This window comes from Galeopterus variegatus, unplaced genomic scaffold (genome assembly GCF_000696425.1).
Source record: "Galeopterus variegatus unplaced genomic scaffold, G_variegatus-3.0.2 Scaffold3401, whole genome shotgun sequence".
Lineage (NCBI taxonomy): Eukaryota > Metazoa > Chordata > Mammalia > Dermoptera > Cynocephalidae > Galeopterus > Galeopterus variegatus.
Window position 1 is genome coordinate 87873 of NW_007729512.1, and position 19878 is coordinate 107750.

Here is a 19878-nt window from a genome sequence, read left to right on the forward strand (position 1 = left end):
CTGAACAAAGGTGTCTTTCTTGGGACACTTTACCTATGGCCTGAATCAGGAGTGCTGCTTGGCCTCTGTCCTGCTCTTGAAATGCTTAGTACACTGTGATTAGAGATCTTTCCTGAGCTTGTGCTGGTGGGGATTGCTGTGGCAGGGCAGGATCCTGAGGGGAGGGAGCAGAAAGGGGGCTTGGAAGCGGGGGTGTGGTGGGAGGTGAGGAGGTGGAGGGGGAAATATGGAAATTCAGAATAAGCTCTGTCTGTTTTGGACTGAGAAGAATGGCTTTTCCAGCAGGAGCTCAGAGTCGTTCCACCTGCCCCAGAAAGCCTTCCCTTCAAGCGTTCCTTTCCTCACTCTTTAATAACAATAATGCTGCCTGCAGTTAAACAGCACCTGATATTTTGCAAGCACCAGGTATCCTTGGATCTTCACAACAACCTTGTGAGGCAGGTCAGGCAGGCAGAGGGGGCTTGGGGGTAGGAGGAAGAGCATCCCAGCTGTGTGCCCTTGGGCAAGAGATCACCTCCCCACCCGCCCGGTCCTCCGTTTACTCATCTGTAAAAAAAGGTTAACGATGCATTTCCTGGCTCATAAGATGTAGTAGAAACAGTGAAACAATGCAAATGTAATATGATACTTGTCAGGTATTAGATATGAATAGAAATGTTTATATCATCTTGTAGATGAAGACCTTGAGTCTCAGAGATGTGAGTAGTTTTATCCAAGGGTACATAACTTAGCAGAAGAATTAACACTAGAATCCTGGTCTCCCATTTTGTGGTCAAAGTTACTTTCTTCCACTCCACATGCTCTTCTGATGCAAGAGTGATCTTTCCGTGGTCTATGGGAGACGAAGCATTCGTATTTTTCCCACACTTGAGCCAGATACGTGTAGGCGACTGTCATTTGCCTATGCCTGATTTGCTGGTTAAATAGCTTGTTTCCGTCCTCCCTGCGGGGGTTCTCTGGTCCCGGGCTTGGAAGTAGACAAGTTTTGCATGAAACCTAGCCCTGCCACTTAGGCCCTGTGTGTGTTGGGACAGGTTCCTGAACCTCTCTGATGCTACATTTATTTCTTAGGAGGAGAGTTATGATGTACCCTGGACACAAGGCCTGTCACAGAACTGGTACTAGGGGCGTGGGCATTTTTAAACTTTTTTTTCAGGGTCCCTGTCTAATGCTGGGACCTGAGAGACTTCCTCAGCCCAATTTCAAAGTGGATGTGTGGCCAGGTGTTGTCACTCACACATGAGCACAGAAATTCAGGGACTGATGTCGGTGCTCTGGGACCATGCTTTCCCCATGTAGCTCCTGCCACAGAACCCCACCCCAATCCTCATCATGGCTGATGACACTGGCTCTGGGACACCCCTCTAGTTAGCCCCAAGTGGTGTTTCCACCCTGTGTTTCTTCCTCCCCTGAGATGTGCACCCTCTTGAGGCCCAGAGGCTCCCCTACTCATCTCTGCACAGGCTCTCTCACCTTCCCTGTGGTCCCAGGCAGGCTGAGCCTTTCTTTGGAACACCTGCTTCCTTCCCCTCTGGCTTTCCAAATCCACTCCTCCTTTACCTGTGAGCTTTCTTAGTTCACAAACTTCTCTGGCTAATTGACACTCCTTTCTAAATGCTCACATTTTTATTCCCAGTCTTTACAATGCCTGAAGAACTTAAACCACAGACTGTTTAATATTCTCTATTGTCTCCTACATGTTAACTCTCTAACGTGAATTTCTGTTCCTTAAGAGCAAGGGGTTCTTCTTTTTACTCCATCAAAGGACACAGAACAGTGCTGAGTGTATAGTGTCATGCAAGGAGAGTTTATCTTTGGGGAGCCCCCCTTCCCAGGTTAACATCTTGTTTTTGTGCCATTAAATGTTCTGTTCTCTTGGCATAAAATGCCCTTTCTCTCCTTTTGTACCTGGAAACTTCTGTTCATCTTTTATCTCATTTATTTTCATCTCGGGTGACACCTGCACTGTGCAGCCTTCCCCTGTCCCCTCTTCTAGCTCCTCTGAGCAGAGTTATCACTATTTTGGTACTGGATCTTTTTCCTCTACTAAGCTGAGTTCTCTGGGAGAGCAGACGCTGAATCTTCACCATCCTTCGTCCCAGTATTGTCCATGCACAGTGCCTCACACAAGAGCCCACAGTAAATGCTTATCGAGACCATGATTAAATGAACAAGTTCCAAGTCAAATCTTTCACCAGAGCCTGTTTCTTGGTTTAAGTGGAGACCTCCTTAAAGAACTATGTGTAGGATAGTTTCTAAACAGTAGCTGCGTGGACTTCGGTTTTCTAAAAAACCACACTTATTGCCTCTTGGATTTTAAATGCTGCTTTGAGTTGTACACATCCAGTGTTGACGACTGTTATTCTCAGGAAGAATGGAATTCCAATCCTGCAATGCAGGGCAGTGGCTGAAATAGCTTCCTATATATCCTGTCTTCATAAATTCCTCCCTGATTTCTTTCTTTCCTCCCTACCCCCATAACAAACCCCAGACCCTTCCTCCACTCCCCCAGTCTGAAAGACATTTACGAGGCTCATCACTGGGGAAGCATCTGAGGCCTGTTCCTGCCTCTCCCTCCCCTGGCATGAGGGTCTCTCTTCTTCCCTCCTTCACCCTTGCCTCCTGGGCCAAGCTCAGATATCTCTCACCCTGTTTATGGGCCGTTGGGATTTTTCCAATAACCTGAAATGAATCTCCGAGGCCCCACAGGTAGTACAGCTTCGTCTCCGAGTCGTAAACCATGGCTGGGTCTTTTATCTGCAATTGCTTATGTCATAAGTGAGTGGGAGGACCAGCAAAGAGAACAACAGCCCTGAACCATTCCAGATTGTTTTTTTTTAACAAGAAAGGGGAAAGAAAGGCCCTGAGAAACATGTTCAAACTTTGTGCCAAGCAAATTCATTTCACTCTGGTAGGCTGTGCGTGGAGACTTAATCTCCGGACTTCCCCACTAGGAGTCAGATTTATGCTGCGCTTGTGTCTAAATGGCCTCCAGGGATGTTGACATTTGTTGCTGGAGAACAGCGAGTGGTGTTCCTTTCATCTCCGCTGAGGGGTGTCAGCTTAAATTATGAGGGATCGCTCCAGTCTGCATCTGGGTGTGGGAGTCTCTGGCAACAGAGAGAGGCCGCCTCTCCCTCCACTCCCCTCCTGGGCTGTCTTAAGGTTTTTCTTCATCTTCTGGTTTCCAGTACTCCTGCTGATTCTGGGAGAAATCTCCTGGCTCTTTCAGAGTTTTCCTTTTTCTTGGACAAATCCATTAGGGTGTATTTTGGGAACTGCATAAATTCATGAAGAAGTTGGGATCCGAGACAGGCAGGTCTGCCCTTGCTGAAAGAGAAGACAGAGCCTCAGTGAACATCACCACAGCAGCTTGGCAATTCCCCAAGGAAGTCAAAGGACACCGTTATGCCTATAATATTTACAACACAGTAGACAGAAACTGGGCGATGGGTAGTGATGGTCCACATTCCTGTTGGCAGCTGGGTTGTGGCATGTCTGTACTTTGAGAGGTGCCAAAAGGCCCCTCCGTCCCTCTGTCTTCAGACTCACACTCAGATGGGCCAGGACACCTGAAATTCCACATTGATGACTGTTTAGGTAAAGGCATTTCTTATTAAGTGTATACATTATTGACTGCGGGAGAGAACACATCAAACCATGCTAACCTTTAACCCCATGGTGTGTCACATGAGCAGTGTGCTTCCTGCCCCCAGAGTCAGAGCCCAAAAGAATGGGACATGGCATGTGTAAGTTTTGATGGTGAACAAGAGGTCAGGAGAGGTCTCGGGCAGGGATCAGCAAGCCATGGTATGTAGGCCAAGTCTGGCCTCGTTCCTGTTTTTGTTGTTGGAGCACAGTCACACCCATTCAGTGTCCAGGGCTGCCTTCGTGCTGCAGCAGCAGAGCTGAGTAGCTGTGATGGAGACCACCAGGCCACAAAGACTAAACTATTTACTCTCTGGCATTTTACAGAGAAAGTTTGTAGACTCCTGGTCTAGAGCATGACGTGCTTCTCAGAAGGCAAAATGGGGGACCTGAAGCTACAGAAGAGAGAATGAGGTCTTTCACAGCAGAAAGGAGTAATCAGAGAGAGAAAAGAGACCACAGAACAGTAGAAACACTCCAGAGACAACCATTACTGCTACTGCCACCTTCCTTTCTCTTTCTCTTTTTCTCTTTCCCCTCCTCCTCCTCCTCTACCTCTGTAAACAAATATGTTTTCCTCTCTTTCTCCGTACAGGGGTGTGGAGAGAAGGAATGAGAAGCCACCTCTCTGCATCCTCCAAAAGTGGGCACCAAGGGCTAGCCTAGGAGCTGGTTCTCTCCTCCCTCTTCTCTGTTATTTCGTGATGGGAAATGTGCATATGTCCTAGGCAAGGCTGAGGACAGTGACAGCAGCAGGAGGACCCCAGAGGCCCTCAGCCATCCTGCCTCTGGGGTTTTGAACAAACTTCCTTCTGGAACCAAACCCCACCTCCCTCTGTCTGTCCTTCTCACAAGCACTGACACACTCACATTCCACACAACTTCACTCTGTTGGCTGGGGCCATGTATGCAGAAAGAGAGCAATGAAAGCCTGCAGTGAAAAACCTCAACTCAGACCCCCACTCAGTATGAGACTATTATTTAAGAAAACATGTGTCTAGGACCAAGAATACATCTTTTATGTGGAAATCATAAGAATAATAATGTTTATTGTTATTTATTGAGCACCAGTCACTTGTGGATTACAAACCCTCCACAGCAAGGTATGACCAAGATTGATGCACTGCATTAGCCCCGGGACTCCAAGTTGAAGATGCCAGAGGAGCCAGCCCTTGTCATGAGGATTCTTGCTTGAACTCTTTTCTTTAATCTTTGGGTTTTTAAATTTGTACCGTTGAAAGGGATGAGGCAGAGGGAGAACACATCTTTTTCACAACATCCATTAAGAGCCACCTGTGTACCATGGCCAAGTTAGTTGCTTTGCACATAACAGCACTACTTCTGTGACACCAGCTGGGTGGGTATTATTGTCATCAGTATGCAAATGAGGGAACAGAGGCTCAGCAACATGACATAACTTGCGTGGGGCCGTACTTAAACCAGAAGGCAGAACCGGGGCAGAAACCTAGCTCTGCTTACATTAGTCCCTTTTCAATTATATTGAAAAGGTCGTGTCCTCAAGGAACTTAACAATTTAGTATCCCTTTATGTTCAAACTGTATGTTTAAATGTTCATAGAAAGAAGAAACCAAAATATTTTTTCAGTTAAAATAAGGTTTTTGGATCTGGCAGAGCCCAAAATTAGAACTCAGCTGATTGTCTACACTCAAATTGCATATGCAAATGAGCATTCTACACAGAAGAGGGCGGGGGAAGAAAAAAGATGAGCAGCCCACATGCAGTGGGTCCCCTCATCCTGGCTTTCTGGAAGTGGCCAGCAGGAACTGGAGCAGGGGAAAGCCCTTGCGGCAAAGGTTTTCCCTGGAGGAAAGAGGACAGCTGAGCTCTGTGAAGAACCAGAAATAAGCAAGGTTCTTGTTAGGATAATTTGGGCACAAAACCTATGGCTTTTAGTGCCCAAAGTAGAAAGAAGTCTCTTTCACACGGTGTTTCCCAGACCTCAGAAGCACCTTCTCAGAAGTGTGAAGTCTGAGGGATGAAAGAGGGAGCCTGGGAGAGAATGTGACATATACTAGAGGCTTCATTTCCTTTCAAAGTTTCCCCTGAATTGCTCACTGAATATAGAGTCGAAGTACTTCACATAGTTATACAGCTACTTTAGTAGAATTATTTATTTTATAATCAAGCAATTTTGGCTAATTAATTGGTGCTATCTGTCCATTCTCAGTTATGTGTACCAATAGGTATTCTAATGTTGTTTCTGTACAGCCTTTTAAATGGTAATATTTTCTAGCTCCTGGCAGTATCTAGAATTTCAGACATAGTGTCTAGGAAGTTATATATAACTTCTTCAGGTCTAGTCTTGAAAAATGATATCTGAGAAATAATATTAGTAACTAACACTTATTATATGCTAAGCAGCATTCTGAGTGCCTTATAAGTATAAACTCATTTAATCCTCACAACCCCGGTGAAGCAGATTCTCTGATGTCATGATTTTGTAGATAAAGAAATAGAGTCATAGAGTTGAGTGACTCACCCAAGGCCACGCAGCTGGTAACTGTGGAGCCAGGGCATCATATTGTGCTAAAGCTCTGAGGAGTGATGTCGGACTTTCTGGTTCTTGACTCTGGGTTTCGAGTATTTTTCTTAGCTCCTGGAAGCTTTCAAATCAATACCACATAGGTTATTGCATTCACACATAAAGCCACCCTGGGGATGTGGACCTGAGCACTTTGTTATAGTATAACATACATCTCCAGTCAGTGACTTTCAACAGGACTCACAACATTGTTTTCTGCTTCCTTTAGGCAAAAGTGATGATGAAGAAAGCCTTTGCAAGTCAGCCCATGGGACAGGGAAAGGAGCTGCTGAGGATGGCAAGGACCACAAGCGCCCCAAACGCCCCCGAACCATCTTGACAACCCAACAGAGGAGAGCATTCAAGGCCTCATTTGAAGTGTCCTCCAAGCCCTGCAGGAAGGTACAGGACAGAGGAGGGAGGAAAGGGAACTGGGCTCCACCCCTCTGTGTGCACCCGGACTCCTCTGGGGTGTCATTGGATACTTGGGGGTCAGAGCAATGGGGAAGGCTGTTCAGACAGAGCCTGTGCAGGTGGACATGCGCCCTATTGGAGACTCCAGGGACCATTCAGCTATGGCCAGGGAGGTAACAGAATCTCCCCATGCTTGCAGGCATGCATACGTACTCCAAATGGCCCTGGCTCACACCTTTCATTCCATGGAAAGCAATGGGAATAACAATAACAACAGGTACCAGTTGTGGTATAGACCAAGATGCCCTAACAAAGAGTGGAAAAACACACTGGTTTGCAGTGTATATTCTTTTGTGGCCTGCCTTGTTCCACTTTGTGTGGTGATGTGGGGATTCATCCATGTTGCAGTTCATTCTTTCTTGTTGAACGGAATTCTGCTGTGCAGATGTGTATGTGTGTGGATATGTGTGTGTGTGGATGTGGATGTGTGTGTGGATGTGTATGTGTGTGTGTATGTGTGTGTATGTGTATGTGCGTGGATGAGTGTGTGGATGTGTGTGTGTGGATGTGGGTGTGTGTGTGTGAGTGTGTGTGTGTGGGTGAGTGTGTGTGTGGATGAGTGTGTGTGGATGAGTGTGTGTGTGGATGTGTGTGTGGGTGAGTGTGTGCGTGAGTGTGTGTGTGCGTGTGTGTGGATGTGGATGTGTGTGAATGTGGATGTGTATAGATTGTGTGTGGATGTGTATGTGTGTGGATGAGTGTGTGTGTGGATGTGGATGTGTGTGGATGTGTATGTGGATGAGTGTGTGTGTGTGTGTGGATGAGTGTGTGTGGATGTGTGTGTGGATGAGTGTGTGCGTGAGTGTGTGTGTGTGTGTGTGTGGATGTGGATGTGTGTGGATGTGGATGTGTATAGATTGTGTGTGTATGTGTATGTGTGTGTATGTGTATGTGTGTGGATGAGTGTGTGTGTGGATGTGGATGTGTGTGGATGTGTGTGTGCGTGGGTGTGTGTGTGGATGAGTGTGTGTGTGGATGTGGATGTGTGTGGATGTGTGTGTGCGTGGGTGTGTGTGTGGATGAGTGTGTGTGTGGATGTGTGTGGATGTGTGTGCATGCGTGGGTGTGTGTGTGCGTGGATGTGTGTGGGGGTGTGTGTGGATGTGTGTGTGTGTGTGGATGTGTATGTGTGTGGATGTGTATGTGTGTGGATGAGTGTGTGTGTGGATGTGGATGTGTGTGGATGTGTGTGTGCGTGGGTGTGTGTGTGGATGAGTGTGTGTGTGGATGTGGATGTGTGTGGATGTTGTGTGGATGTGGATGTGTGTGGATGTTGTGTGGATGTGGATGTGTGTGGATGTGTGTGTGCGCGTGTGTGTGGGTGTGTGTGGGTGTGTGTGTGTGTGTGGATGTGTATGTGTGTGGATGTGTATGTGTGTGGATGAGTGTGTGTGTGGATGTGGATGTGTGTGGATGTGTGTGTGCGTGTGTGTGTGGATGTGTGTGGGTGTGTGTGTGGATGTGTGTGTGTGTGTGCGTGGATGTGGGTGTGTGTGTGCGTGGATGTGTGTGTGTGGATGTGTGTGTGTGGATGTGTGTGTGTGTGCGTGGGTCTGTGTGTGTGTGTGGATGTGGGTGTGTGTGCGTGGATGTGTGTGTGTGGATGTGTGTGTGTGCGTGGATATGTGTGTGTGCATGGATGTGTGTGTGTGTGTGTGAATGTGTGTGTGTGTGTGGATGTGTCCATCTGTCCATTCACCTGTAGATGAGTTTGGGTCGTATCCAGTTTGGGGCTGTTACATATAGGGCTGCTGTGAACATTCATGTAAAAAAAATCCGGTGACTTAATGAGATAGGAGGTCATCTTTCTCTGATGTCACGGTCCAGAAGTGAGCAAGCCAAGACTGTTGGGGCAGCCCTGTTATTCATCACATGAGTCTGAGGGGCTGCTCCATTGTCACCATTTTTCCAGCCACGAGGGTGGAGGAAGAGGAGGTGGAGGGTGAGCAGCTGCCTTTTTAAGGACATTCCCAGGGGTTGTTTGCATCACTTTCACTCATATGTATTGGCCAAAATTTAGTCTTATGGTCACATTTCCTATGCTCATTTTCCTATGGGAAATGAGTCAATCTGTGTGACCATGTGCCCTGCTAAAGCTTAAGGAGTCAATTACTGATAGGAGGGAGGAGAGAATAGATGTTGGGGACAACTGGCAATCTCTGCCTCAAATAGCTGCGCCCATTTATTGAGTACTTGCATTTATTGACTGCCTGCCATATGCTGAGTACTGACTTTTACACAATAAAAAGAAAAGAAAACATTTTTTATTGAAATTCATAAAAGAAATACATTTTAAAAAATTGTGCCATTGTTTTTCCTGCATCTGTATCTGTATTAGTCAGCTTTTGCTGTGATAAAAAAGAAACCAAAGTCTTAGTGGCTCCCAACGAACATTTCTTTCCTGCCCCTTGGCTGGAGGTTGGCTGTGGCCCAGCTGGGCTCAGGTCTAGGCCTGCTCCACCTGTCTCTCATTCGAGGGTCCAGGCTGACAGAGCAGCACCCTCCTGTGGCACGTTGTTCTCATGAGGATGGCAGAAAGCAAGAGGCCAAGTCAAAGCGGAGGCCATTGAAAACCTCTTGCTGGATGTCACACGCACCACATCCACTCACATTCCACACACCAGAGCAAGTCATGCAGCTCAGCCCAATGTGGATACAGCGGTGAAGCATACACCCCCATGGGGCAGGGGAGGGAAGGATGGGCATTTGCTGAACAGTCACACGGTCGACCACACCTTCTGACCTTTGAGAAGATTCACCTACAGAACTCTTCTTTCCCCTGCAGGGGAAGCACTTGTAGAAAGTTAAATACCTGCCAAGGAGACTTGCGCAAGTCAGAGCATAACCTTCCTCCTTCATTTGCTTATTCTACATGTCCTGAACTCCCAGTCTCTCTACGGCCTTGTGTTGGGTGCTTGTCCCCAGGTGGCCTCCAGGCCACCAGCGAGGAGGAGATGCGCGCACACATACTGCAACACTGGGGAGAGAGCTCTGAGGACCCTAACAGAGGAGCAGCTGGGAGCCACAGGGAAGGGAAGGGTCATGTCTGTCTGGGGAGTCAGGCGAGGCTTTGTGAAACAGGTGGCTTTTGAGCTGGGCCTCTGAAGAATGGATAGAATTTCAGCAGGTGGAGGTGGGGCCCCTGCGTATGTTCCTATTCTAGTTGTCTTAGCAGAAGGATATGCTTTAAAAACCTTGTCTAATCACTCCACTTCTAAGCCTCAGCCCAGGTAGCATGATAAAGGTGAATTACTTTCCAAGGCCTCTGGTTTGCTCTACTCATGTGTTTATTCAATGAGCTCCTTCAATCCCATCTCTTCCCCAGAATTGAACCAAGAGGGGGCCGTGTCTCTCAGGCTCACTCTGATAATCTATCTGTGGTTCTGGCCTCTTCTGTTCTCCACTTTGCTAGCTCCTTGCCCTGTGCCCGCATGGTGGGCAGATGTTTAAACACATCTCCATTATCTAGATCCCGGTTGTCCTGGCTTTGCTTGGCCCCAGTGCATGTGCATGGCTCAGACTTGTCTACCTGGCTCTTCCAGAGTATGCATGGCTCTCATCTTATTTTCTTTGGGCAGGGCTCAAACAGTGAATATGAATATTCATGAAACACTCAAATTCACCTAGAGCTAGGAGGGACGAAACCATAAATTTAGGTCAATGAACTTAGGCAGGAGAAGAGAACAAGAGAGAACCATTTGTTTTTGCAAAGTGATTTTTACCTTCCTTCTCCTTAAGTAGGTTAATGTGTACGCATGGTTAACAGCCAAAGCACCAAATAGACCTAACTAATGTCTAAGAACCATTTGAAGGGCTAATTTTCAAACTCCGAGAAACCCAGAAATGCCTCTTGGGAATGCCCATCTAAACTAATGATTATTCCTTTGTTTACTTGGTGAAGGACTCTATCTCTACCTGGAGGGAAGCATGCTAAACACTAGCTGGCTCCTATATAAGATGCAGCCTGTTGGCTTCCATACATGCTACATAGGAAATGTTCTGCCTCCTACCCTGAGATCACAATGCTTCTATATTTCTAATGTTCAAATTCTTCAAGGTGAGGGAGACTTTGGCTGCAGAAACAGGGCTGAGCGTCCGTGTTGTCCAGGTGTGGTTCCAGAACCAGAGAGCCAAGGTAATCTGCTTCCTACTTTTGTCTGTCTCTGTGTTGCTGGTTTCCTGAAATAATAGCAGCAGGACATTGTACTTGCAGCCAGGTTTTCTAACCTTAACTCATTGGATTGAATAGTTCTTTTGATTAAAAAATTCTGTTATCAACAATCATTTCAGCTGTAGCAGCCCTGCAGAAGGAGAGATACGAGGCATTTGTTCCAGTGAAATGGCTTTGATATTCCTAGTGGCCATGATTATGAACTGGCCAGCTGTCTGTCCAAATAAATGTCTAGGTCGTTTGGTAAACACATGTTCTTTAATTCACATTGATCTAATCCAAATACCAAAGTTCTCTAAAAATTTCAAAGTGAAGCTGAGGTAGCACACATATGACTGGGCTAAGACAACATTATGTCATGGTAGAATTACTTCCCTCTTCCAGTGCCCACCCCTCACTAATACAGGCCCAAACCATCATACTGTCTTCTGGATCCTATCAAGGTCTGTATTCCCCGTTGCAGTCTGGTCTTTGTTTTAGACCTTTTACTCATTTATCTTTCTACTGAAAATATGTGTGTTCTGTGGCCCATTTCTCTAGGGTCCTGTCTCGTTATTTGATCATGATTGGTTAAGGTGGCATTTTCCTGACTGAATTCCTCAGAACAGGGCTGGTGATATGTTACCCATCAGAAAAAGACTCCACGGTGCAATGAGTTTGATTGGCTCTCTAGCCTGTGGATCCATAAAGCAGAAGGTCACACTTAAAGCTCTGGGAAATCTTGCAGTACAGAAACTTTTTTTTATATCTAGTGTTCCCCTCCACCACACACACACACACACACACACACACACACACACACACACACACACACACACAAAGTGTATATTAACATCTCATGGAACCCTAATCCATGGAACACAGTTTGAGAAACACTGGGTTAAAATGTTCCCTCAAGGAAGTCTGTGTGTTAACAGGGTGCTTTGGGAGACAAGCTCTTCACCCAGGGGCAGGCATCTCTGGTGGATGTCTCAAACATGAGGTCAGCACAAGGGGAAGGAGGGACAATAGCCACCAGCAGCCCATTGCTCTACGCATCTAGCCTGGGCTGCAGACCCCACAGCCACACTCACTACCACCTGTAAACTGTCACACCTAAGCATCAAGTTTTATTTGTGGAGGGGAGATTCCTGTTCCTGCTGTGACAAGCTGTGCCCTTGCCTCTCCCCTGCCGTCTTCCCACTGCTACAAAGTGGAAAGCCCTCAGCTGCCAGGCCTCTCACTGGGGACGCCATTCCTCATGCGTGGCTCCTTTGCTGGGTAAAAGCAAGAGAAGCGGTCCCTCTGCTTTACCCAAGCCTGCTCAGGGGAGGGCTCACTTCTGGTTCTCCCTGCCCACGGGAGCCTGCGGCAGGTCCCCTGACTTCTAATCCTGTGGTCCTCTCCTCATCAGATGAAGAAGCTGGCCAGGCGGCAGCAGCAGCAGCAGCAAGACCAGCAGAACAGCCAGAGGCTGAGTTCTGGTAAGCCTGCTGCCCCTCGCCAGAGTCCAGGCCTCTCCTACACAGGTCTCCAGCCACCCGTCTCTTTGAATGACTTTCCAGGCTCAGCGAAGCCCAGTTTACAACTGTTTGAGAGAGAGACCTTCAAGTGAGGACTGAGCGATGAAGATCTTGTGAGAGGGTTGAGGGCACCTGGGCTGCACACCTAGATCTGCTGATGGGAGGTGGCACAAACCTTGTCCAAAGCTCTCTTGCCCAGAGCCTGCACAGTGTCTGGAGACTATGTCAGTACCATGTGCAGAGTCAGACGTGTCATTTCTCCTCTTCTTTTAGGCTCAGCAGTTTAATAGAAGACACCACTGTGACTTATTCCTTCCCAATATAATGCAAAAGAGTAAAAATAATGATAGTGAAACAATAATCCCCTCCTTTCTTGAGCACTTTTATACTCCACACATGCTGACTTGATCTTACAGTACCCACTCCCTAAGGTGAGCAGAGAAGTTATTACTATCCCCATCTCACAGACAAGCGAACAAAGGCTCTGTGAGATTGGACGTGGTCCTAGATCACTAAGGGATGGAGCTGGGGCTAGAACCCATCTCTCTGATTCTATGTTCCATTCACCCCTACTTGGAGGTACCCTTCATTTGTCTTTTTTTTTTGATGGGGTGGCATGAGGATTGGTGAGGGGGTGAAGAGGGACAGATGTGGGAGCCTTCGAAGAAATTAAAAATAAAAAAAGAAATCAAGAACCAATAGATTGGAACTATGTTGTTCTTTTTTATTTTTATTTTTTTGCGACGGGCTGGTATGGGCATCTGAACCCTTGACCTTGGTGTTACTAACACCATGCTCTAACCAAGTGAGCTAACCAGCCAGCCCAAACAACAATGTCATTTTAAAGGAACACGGTCCCCAACTTAGCCATCTGGGAGAGTTCCTTGAATGGCTGTACCTTAGAGCAGGGCTTCCCACACTTTAATGTGCACATAAACCACCTGGGATCTCATAAAGTGCAGATTCTGATTTATAAGGTCTGGGTGGGCCCTGAAAGTCTGCATTTTTAACAAGCTCCCAGGTGATGCTCTTGCTTCTGGTCTGTGGACCACACTTTGAAGGCTGCGGAATGTGATGTTGGCTCTCAGGCTCCTCCACAGAGCCCCTTGACCTTAGGTGGACCCTGCCTTGTGTGTGACACCTGGGCTAGGTGTCTAGAATTTGACTCTTGCAGCCAAGAGTTCCCTTAGCTTCTTCGCTTCTAGGCTAAATAGGGAGAGAAGAAATGAAATAGGAGCATGGGTGCTGGGAAGGGTGGAGAAGCAAGCTGGGCAGGAGCCTCAGTTCTGCCCTCAGCTCCACCCCCAGTGCTGTGTGGCCTGGGACCCACTTTCAATCTCCCTGTGCCTAGGATGGGATCGTACTGCCTGCTAGCCCTATCTGACAGGGCCCTTGTGAAGCTCGAAGAGGGTCATGGCTATGAGGGACCTTAGTAGGAGCCATGTGAGTTGACTCCATGTAGGCCAAGAAGCTCAAAGGCATCATGAGAACACAAACTCATAGTGCTTGGGACTTTGTTTAAAGAATTATAAGGGTAGTTCCTAGGGTGGATTTAAGAAAGCAGAGGCTGGTAGAGAATAGAGTCTCTAAGAGTTGATGGAGCCATGTTCAGAGAACCACAGGAAGACATGGAGGTAGGAACTGAGTCCTCCTTTTCTTATACAATTCTATACACAAGTGTAGCAAGTTGTAATCCCAAAGCACATACACAGAGTCTCATGGAATCTTCATATCAGCCCTGCAAGGTCAGCTGGGCCAGTGTCATGATTCTCACTTGAAGGACAGACTTATAGTGGGTTATCCCCAGAAGGATTTTTAGAGTCATCCTTTCCAGTTGCTGCCATACCAGAGTATGGCATCAAACCCTTTGTTTCCATGGTATAGTTGAAGGATGCTCTCAAAGTCCAGCTGCCCAGCCCCCACCCCATCCTTGTCCTCCAGGGTGATCCCTGATGGTCTTTGGTGGGGCACAGGCTGGGAACCACTGATGTCTGCTCATCCCATCCCATCTTACAAATGAGGAAACCAGGACCCAGGGAGGTACCCTGCTGGGCTGCACACTGAGAATGACCTGCCTTCTTCTTTGTTCCACAGCTCAGACAAATGGTGGTGGGAATGCTGGCATGGAAGGGATCATGAACCCCTACACGGCATTGCCCACCCCGCAGCAACTCCTGGCCATCGAGCAGAGTGTCTACAGCTCTGATCCTTTCCGACAGGGGCTCACCCCACCCCAGATGCCTGGAGACCACATGCACCCCTATGGTAAGAGGGCCTCAAGCCCACAGGGCCCTCTCATGCCTTGCTTGCTTGGGTTTCTCCTGCCCTCCCAAACACATTGATGCAGTTTCTATGTTCCCACTGAAGCTCCAAAGCAGAATAAATGCCTCACAAAATTCTGCTAGAATCACCTGACCAGTGGCTACAGAAGAAAGACCCACGTGCATATTCATTAGTAATGTTTTCGTTCATTCTCGTTTTCAAGCTGCTGCTTTGTTAGTTTTAAATAGGAGGTTGTGCTTTCACTGACAACCAGCTTGTTGTGATGGAATTCCAAGAATCCTGTGTTTCATGCCAGATACCACTCTTAATATATTTGCAAACAATATCAGTGCTGACATAGGCAGAAGGCCTTAATTAAGCAAACATTTACCTAAAGAAAGAAAATATATGAAAGCACGGAAGACAAATTTTTCTAATTGGACTATTCTACTGTGGGTATTAGTAGGTGCTCTAATTTGATTCCTGAAACAGAAACTGACTTGTAAAGTGGAAAGTATCTCCCCTATACGGGTGCGTAAATTAAATGCTGAATGTGTGAATAGCTGAGCCTCCCCAACCTGCCCAGTTTGCTAATGAACAGCAGCTGGGGGCCTGGAGACCTTGGTGGGGTGGGGTAAGCTCTGGAGTGGAAGGCTCAAGTTCAATCTCAGGGCCAAGTATAGGTCACAACATTTATATATAGAGAAGGTCAGTGGTGGATGCAATGCATCAATGCATATTGTGTGATCCATGATAAATTACTCTGATAGCTAAAAATAAAGTTTAATTCAGCAAGACTTCAAATGATTAGCATCAGAGACATAAGCCTCCGATCACAGATTTTGTCAAACGGCTTCTGTTTTACCTTCATTAAAAAACCATACTACTTATTGTAAAATCACCCCTACCTTCCCATGTCATACATTCACAAACACTTATTAAGATCTGGCCCTTTGCAGGACCATCACCGGCTGACCTCAGTTATTCATGCATTTGTAGAGATATATGTGCATGTTGCAGTGATGGCTGTCGTCTTTGCCTCCTGAGAATACACTTGTTGCATCTGTAACATTCTTTACTCCACAGCTATGGGAAAACAGGGCAAACGGATTTTTTGCAAATTCTTAAGTTTTCAGAGTCTCAGGGGTCTTGTTATATACAGGATTCCTGTGGTGAGTCCTTTATTAAAAGGAATAATCAAAGCCCCATGACAAGTTATGTAAACTCCAGTTTTCACCTTTCCCATTTACTTGAAGTGGAGGTAAAACCCACTGGGTTCAGATTGCAGTGGTCCCTCAGCTGTTCCACAGTGTTCCCTACTGGCATCTCTATCAAGGGTGTAAATTAGTTGAGGGTTAGCAGTTAACCTTCCTTTCTTTTGTGGTACAAATTTGTGGAAACAGCAGGCACTCAGTATGCTGTTGCTGTTCGAAAGGACAAATGTCATCGTGGGAGGTTTCCTTAGCCTCACTTGAAGAGCTGATTTTTTTCTTTTATACCATCTCTCCTTTAAGAACTATTTTGAAGGCTCAAGTCCTGCAGGAGCCCTGCCCCCTTCTCCCCAGCGTCTGGTAACGTGTTCTGCCTACTCCCCACACTCCTTGTCTAGACACTCTGAGGTTTGCTTATGCTGTACTCAGTTTAGCACTTTGTTGTATTCCTAATTCATATTGTTTTCAGTTGTTGCACTTTGGACACAAGCCCCTTAAAGAGACAATAGACCTTTTGTGGGGTGGGGATTATGCCCCCTCCTGCTTTTTTATGTAGTTCTCCCCGACCCCCACCTTTTCATCAACACCCACTGGAAAGTTTCACCTGGGGGATGTGCTGAAGAAACATTTGTTGATTTGAGCTGGATTTCCTAGCAGTGAAGTGAGTCTCTTCTTCCAGACCCTCATGCCAGTGTTTCTTCTCCATTTCAGGTGCTGAACCCCTTTTCCATGACCTGGATAGTGATGACACCTCTCTCAGTAACCTGGGTGACTGTTTTCTAGCAACCTCAGAAGCCGGGCCCCTGCAGTCCAGAGTGGGAAACCCCATTGACCACCTGTACTCCATGCAGAATTCTTACTTCACTTCTTGAGTCTTCCCCTAGAGTTCTGTGGCTAGGCTCCCATATGCAACAACTGTATTATGTGAGGGGTCACTGGCTTTAGGACGGGAGGCCAGGGAAGAGGTGGGTTGGGGAGGGAGTTGTGTTGGGGATGCTGTTGTATAATGATATGGTGTAGCTCAGCATTTCCAAAGACCGAATACATTATGGATTGCATAGTTTAATGTTTCTGATGAGTCTTAGCATTAGATATGAAGATGTGTTTATCGTTAAGGACAGGGACTTTTAATATAGACATTCTCATGCAAACTAGATACCTAGGGACTCCTAACAACTTCCCACCATTTTGGGGAAGCTCTTGTCAAGAGGTGCATATGTCTATCCATCTATACAACCATAGACAGACAGGTAGATGTGTGTGTGACTGTGTAACCTTTCATACTTTATCATCAAAGTTTATTCCTAATTATAACAGACACCAACTGTACAGCAAAAGTAACTTTATTTTCAGTGTGAACTATATTTAAGGAAATGCTTGATGAACTTAAGTTATAAAATGAGATAATTTACTTTTATAAACTTTATTTTTAGTTTGAAGAGACTTGTCGGCAGGGCAGAGAGGGCTGTTCCACCTACCCCCATAGCTTTGAGTGCTTGAGTTCATTCTGTTTTCAGAGTGTCATTGAGGTCTGGAAAGCGACTCTATGTGGCTGATGGTGTTCTCTCATGGATTCTTGCTCTCTTTTGGGTTGAATCACTGGGCTTAGGTGAGACAGGACAGTCCCAGATCATATTCTTAGAAAATGTAATGCCCAGACTCTCAGGCTTTCTTTTACATCCTGACGTGTGGCTGTTGGGTAGCATTAGGAAGGTGGGTTCTGCTCTTGAGCTCCAGCACCTGCAAATGTGGGATGAGGCTGATAGCATGTATCTACCTCACTGGGGGATACTGAGGCTTAATTTACCCCCAGGACACATGAGTGGGCTGGCAGAGATCCCAGCTCAGGACAGCTCAGAGGATGCCAGAGTCGCTCCGTGGTGAGGAGGCTGAGGCTGAGGGGATGGATGAGGGCGTGGTGGTGTTCTAGAGCAGGGGTGGACAGACTGCGACCTGTGGGCCTGTTTTGCATGGCCTGCCAGCTAAGAATGGTTTTTACGTTTTTAATAGGTCATTAAAAAAAAAGGAGAAAAAGAATACGTGACAGACTGACTATGGCTCAAAAAGCCCCAAATATTTACTCTCTGTATTGTCTGGCTCTTTACAGAAATATTGTGAAGGCCCTGATCTAGAGGGTCCATTTCTAAACAGCCTCGTGAAGCTCATAGAGGCAGAGGGGTCCATGTGGAAACCCAGGGCTCTTCTTTCCAGCTCACTGTTCTGACCCTGAGCGCAGAGGACCAGCAGCCATGTACGCGGGGACAGTTCCATACCCTGGTCTCCGATTGTGGTGCTAGGATGGGATCCTTCTGTGCTAGAAGCCTCTTGGGAAACCAGAATGAGTTAGTGGGGAAGACAGAGGTTCAGCTTGGACTTATCTGAGAGGGGCTGTGACAGGCTTAACCTCACTCCTCGGGGCATCATCGGAGCCTTGAACACAGCGATGTGTCCCCTTCACTCTCTGCAAGGCCAGAGGAGCACGTCCCCTTATGGTAGAGTCTGTGTTGTGTGATTTTTGTGCTCTTGTTTGTAATTTATGCAAACCACCAGGAAACCCACCCCAGTCTGGTGGGTGACCATGACGCCGATGCTGTGCGGCTCCACAGGCTTCTGTGGTACAGATCAGCTGGAGAACGTAGCAGATACTATGTGAGTGAAAACAAATAGAGATCCTTATTCCACTCCTTAATGGCATACCAAGATGAAATTAAAAACCTCTTACAAATGAGCTGTCGTTTATTCAGGGGTGGGAGGGAGGGTAGGGAACCAGGGGAATGTAGATATTTTGTGCACAGGGCCATGGAGATGGACTTCTGGTGAAGCTTTAAATGAATGGAAAAACTGACTGCAGCAAAGCATAAGGAGAAAGAAGTCTTCAACCTCTTGCCAAGACCCCAGTCTTTACAAAACCCCCACAGATGGAGTCACTGTGAACATCGTCCCATCAAGTTCCCTCATGGCAGAGCTGTTTGTGATATGCATTGCATGAACATTTGCTTGGAAATCAGAGCAGAGTCATGGGGCAGGAGAAAGATTTCTCACGCAGGGCTGAAGGCAGATGCCTGGCCAGGGTTGGGAAGCAGAGCAGCAGACAGTGGCTTCCCGACAGATTCTTCCAATGTTCTCAATAACTTTAAATGTGATATATGGATGGGCAATTGTTGTGACTATGGACAAAAGAAGTAAGGAAACAGTATGAATGTAAGACTGGGAGACACACTCAAAGGGTGACATCATTTTTTGTGTGTTCCCTCACCCATCTGCTGTTGTTCAGACCCTGTTAGAAGCTGGTTCAGCCTCTTGCTGAGGGCCTGGAAGGAGAGAGATGTGAGTTACAAGGTCAGGCTGACAACAGGAGGAGCACACCAAAGAAGCCTGTATTTCAGACCACCTTCACGGGCTGGTCTTGTTTCTGAACTCCAGCATCCAGAGAGAGCCTAGGCATGAGACCTTTACCCCAGATGTTTGCCTATATGACAATTACTTATGCTTTAGAATCAGCATAGACTTGACCTTCTGAAAGAAACCTGCAAAGCTAGGTTAGGTGCCTGTGTGGAGTAATAGGACAAATGCTACCTGCTGCAACAAATAATGCCCCAAATTTTATAGTAGCTCAAATGCAATAGAAATTTATATTTTCACACATGTAGAAGACCTGGGAGGGAGTTTGGGTTGAAAGGGCACCTCTCTTCCATGTATAATGAAGGCTCTGCTCATGGCTTCCAGGCTTCCACTGGCAATCATTGTTTCCTTTCTTCTATTTTCCCCTCCCAACTGGTAGTAGGCATGTCTAGATGTAAATCCCAACTCCTCCACTTATGAGGTATTTGTGGCATTGAGTAAGTTTCTTCATTCTGCTGGGCATGCAGAAAAAGTTCCAATTACAAAGGCACATTAGGAACTCTGACCCCTGACAAGAAGTGATCAGATCTAGCAGATATCTCCATCCAGATATCACCTTCTTTTCATGACCTGCACCAGAGAGGAAGACTTTAGGGCTGGAATGAGAGTGGAGAGCCTGGATCCATAGGCTGAGCCTTTACTGTCTGGCAGGAATTTGAGGTGACC

General features: G+C 46.7%; 1 protein-coding gene across 1 annotated transcript in view; it reads left to right on the forward strand.

Annotated features, from left to right (window-relative positions):
* LMX1A (LIM homeobox transcription factor 1, alpha) overlaps nt 1–16682 on the forward strand; it is a gene marked incomplete at its 5' end in the record, with an annotated part of 42259 nt that extends 25577 nt beyond the window's left edge. The window contains 5 exons of the mRNA XM_008584901.1: nt 6420–6592; nt 10722–10799; nt 12229–12298; nt 14432–14602; nt 16522–16682. Coding sequence (XP_008583123.1) covers nt 6420–6592; nt 10722–10799; nt 12229–12298; nt 14432–14602; nt 16522–16682 — 653 coding nt within the window. The remainder of the gene's footprint in view (nt 1–6419; nt 6593–10721; nt 10800–12228; nt 12299–14431; nt 14603–16521) is intronic.
* Between the last annotated feature and the right edge of the window lie 3196 nt (nt 16683–19878).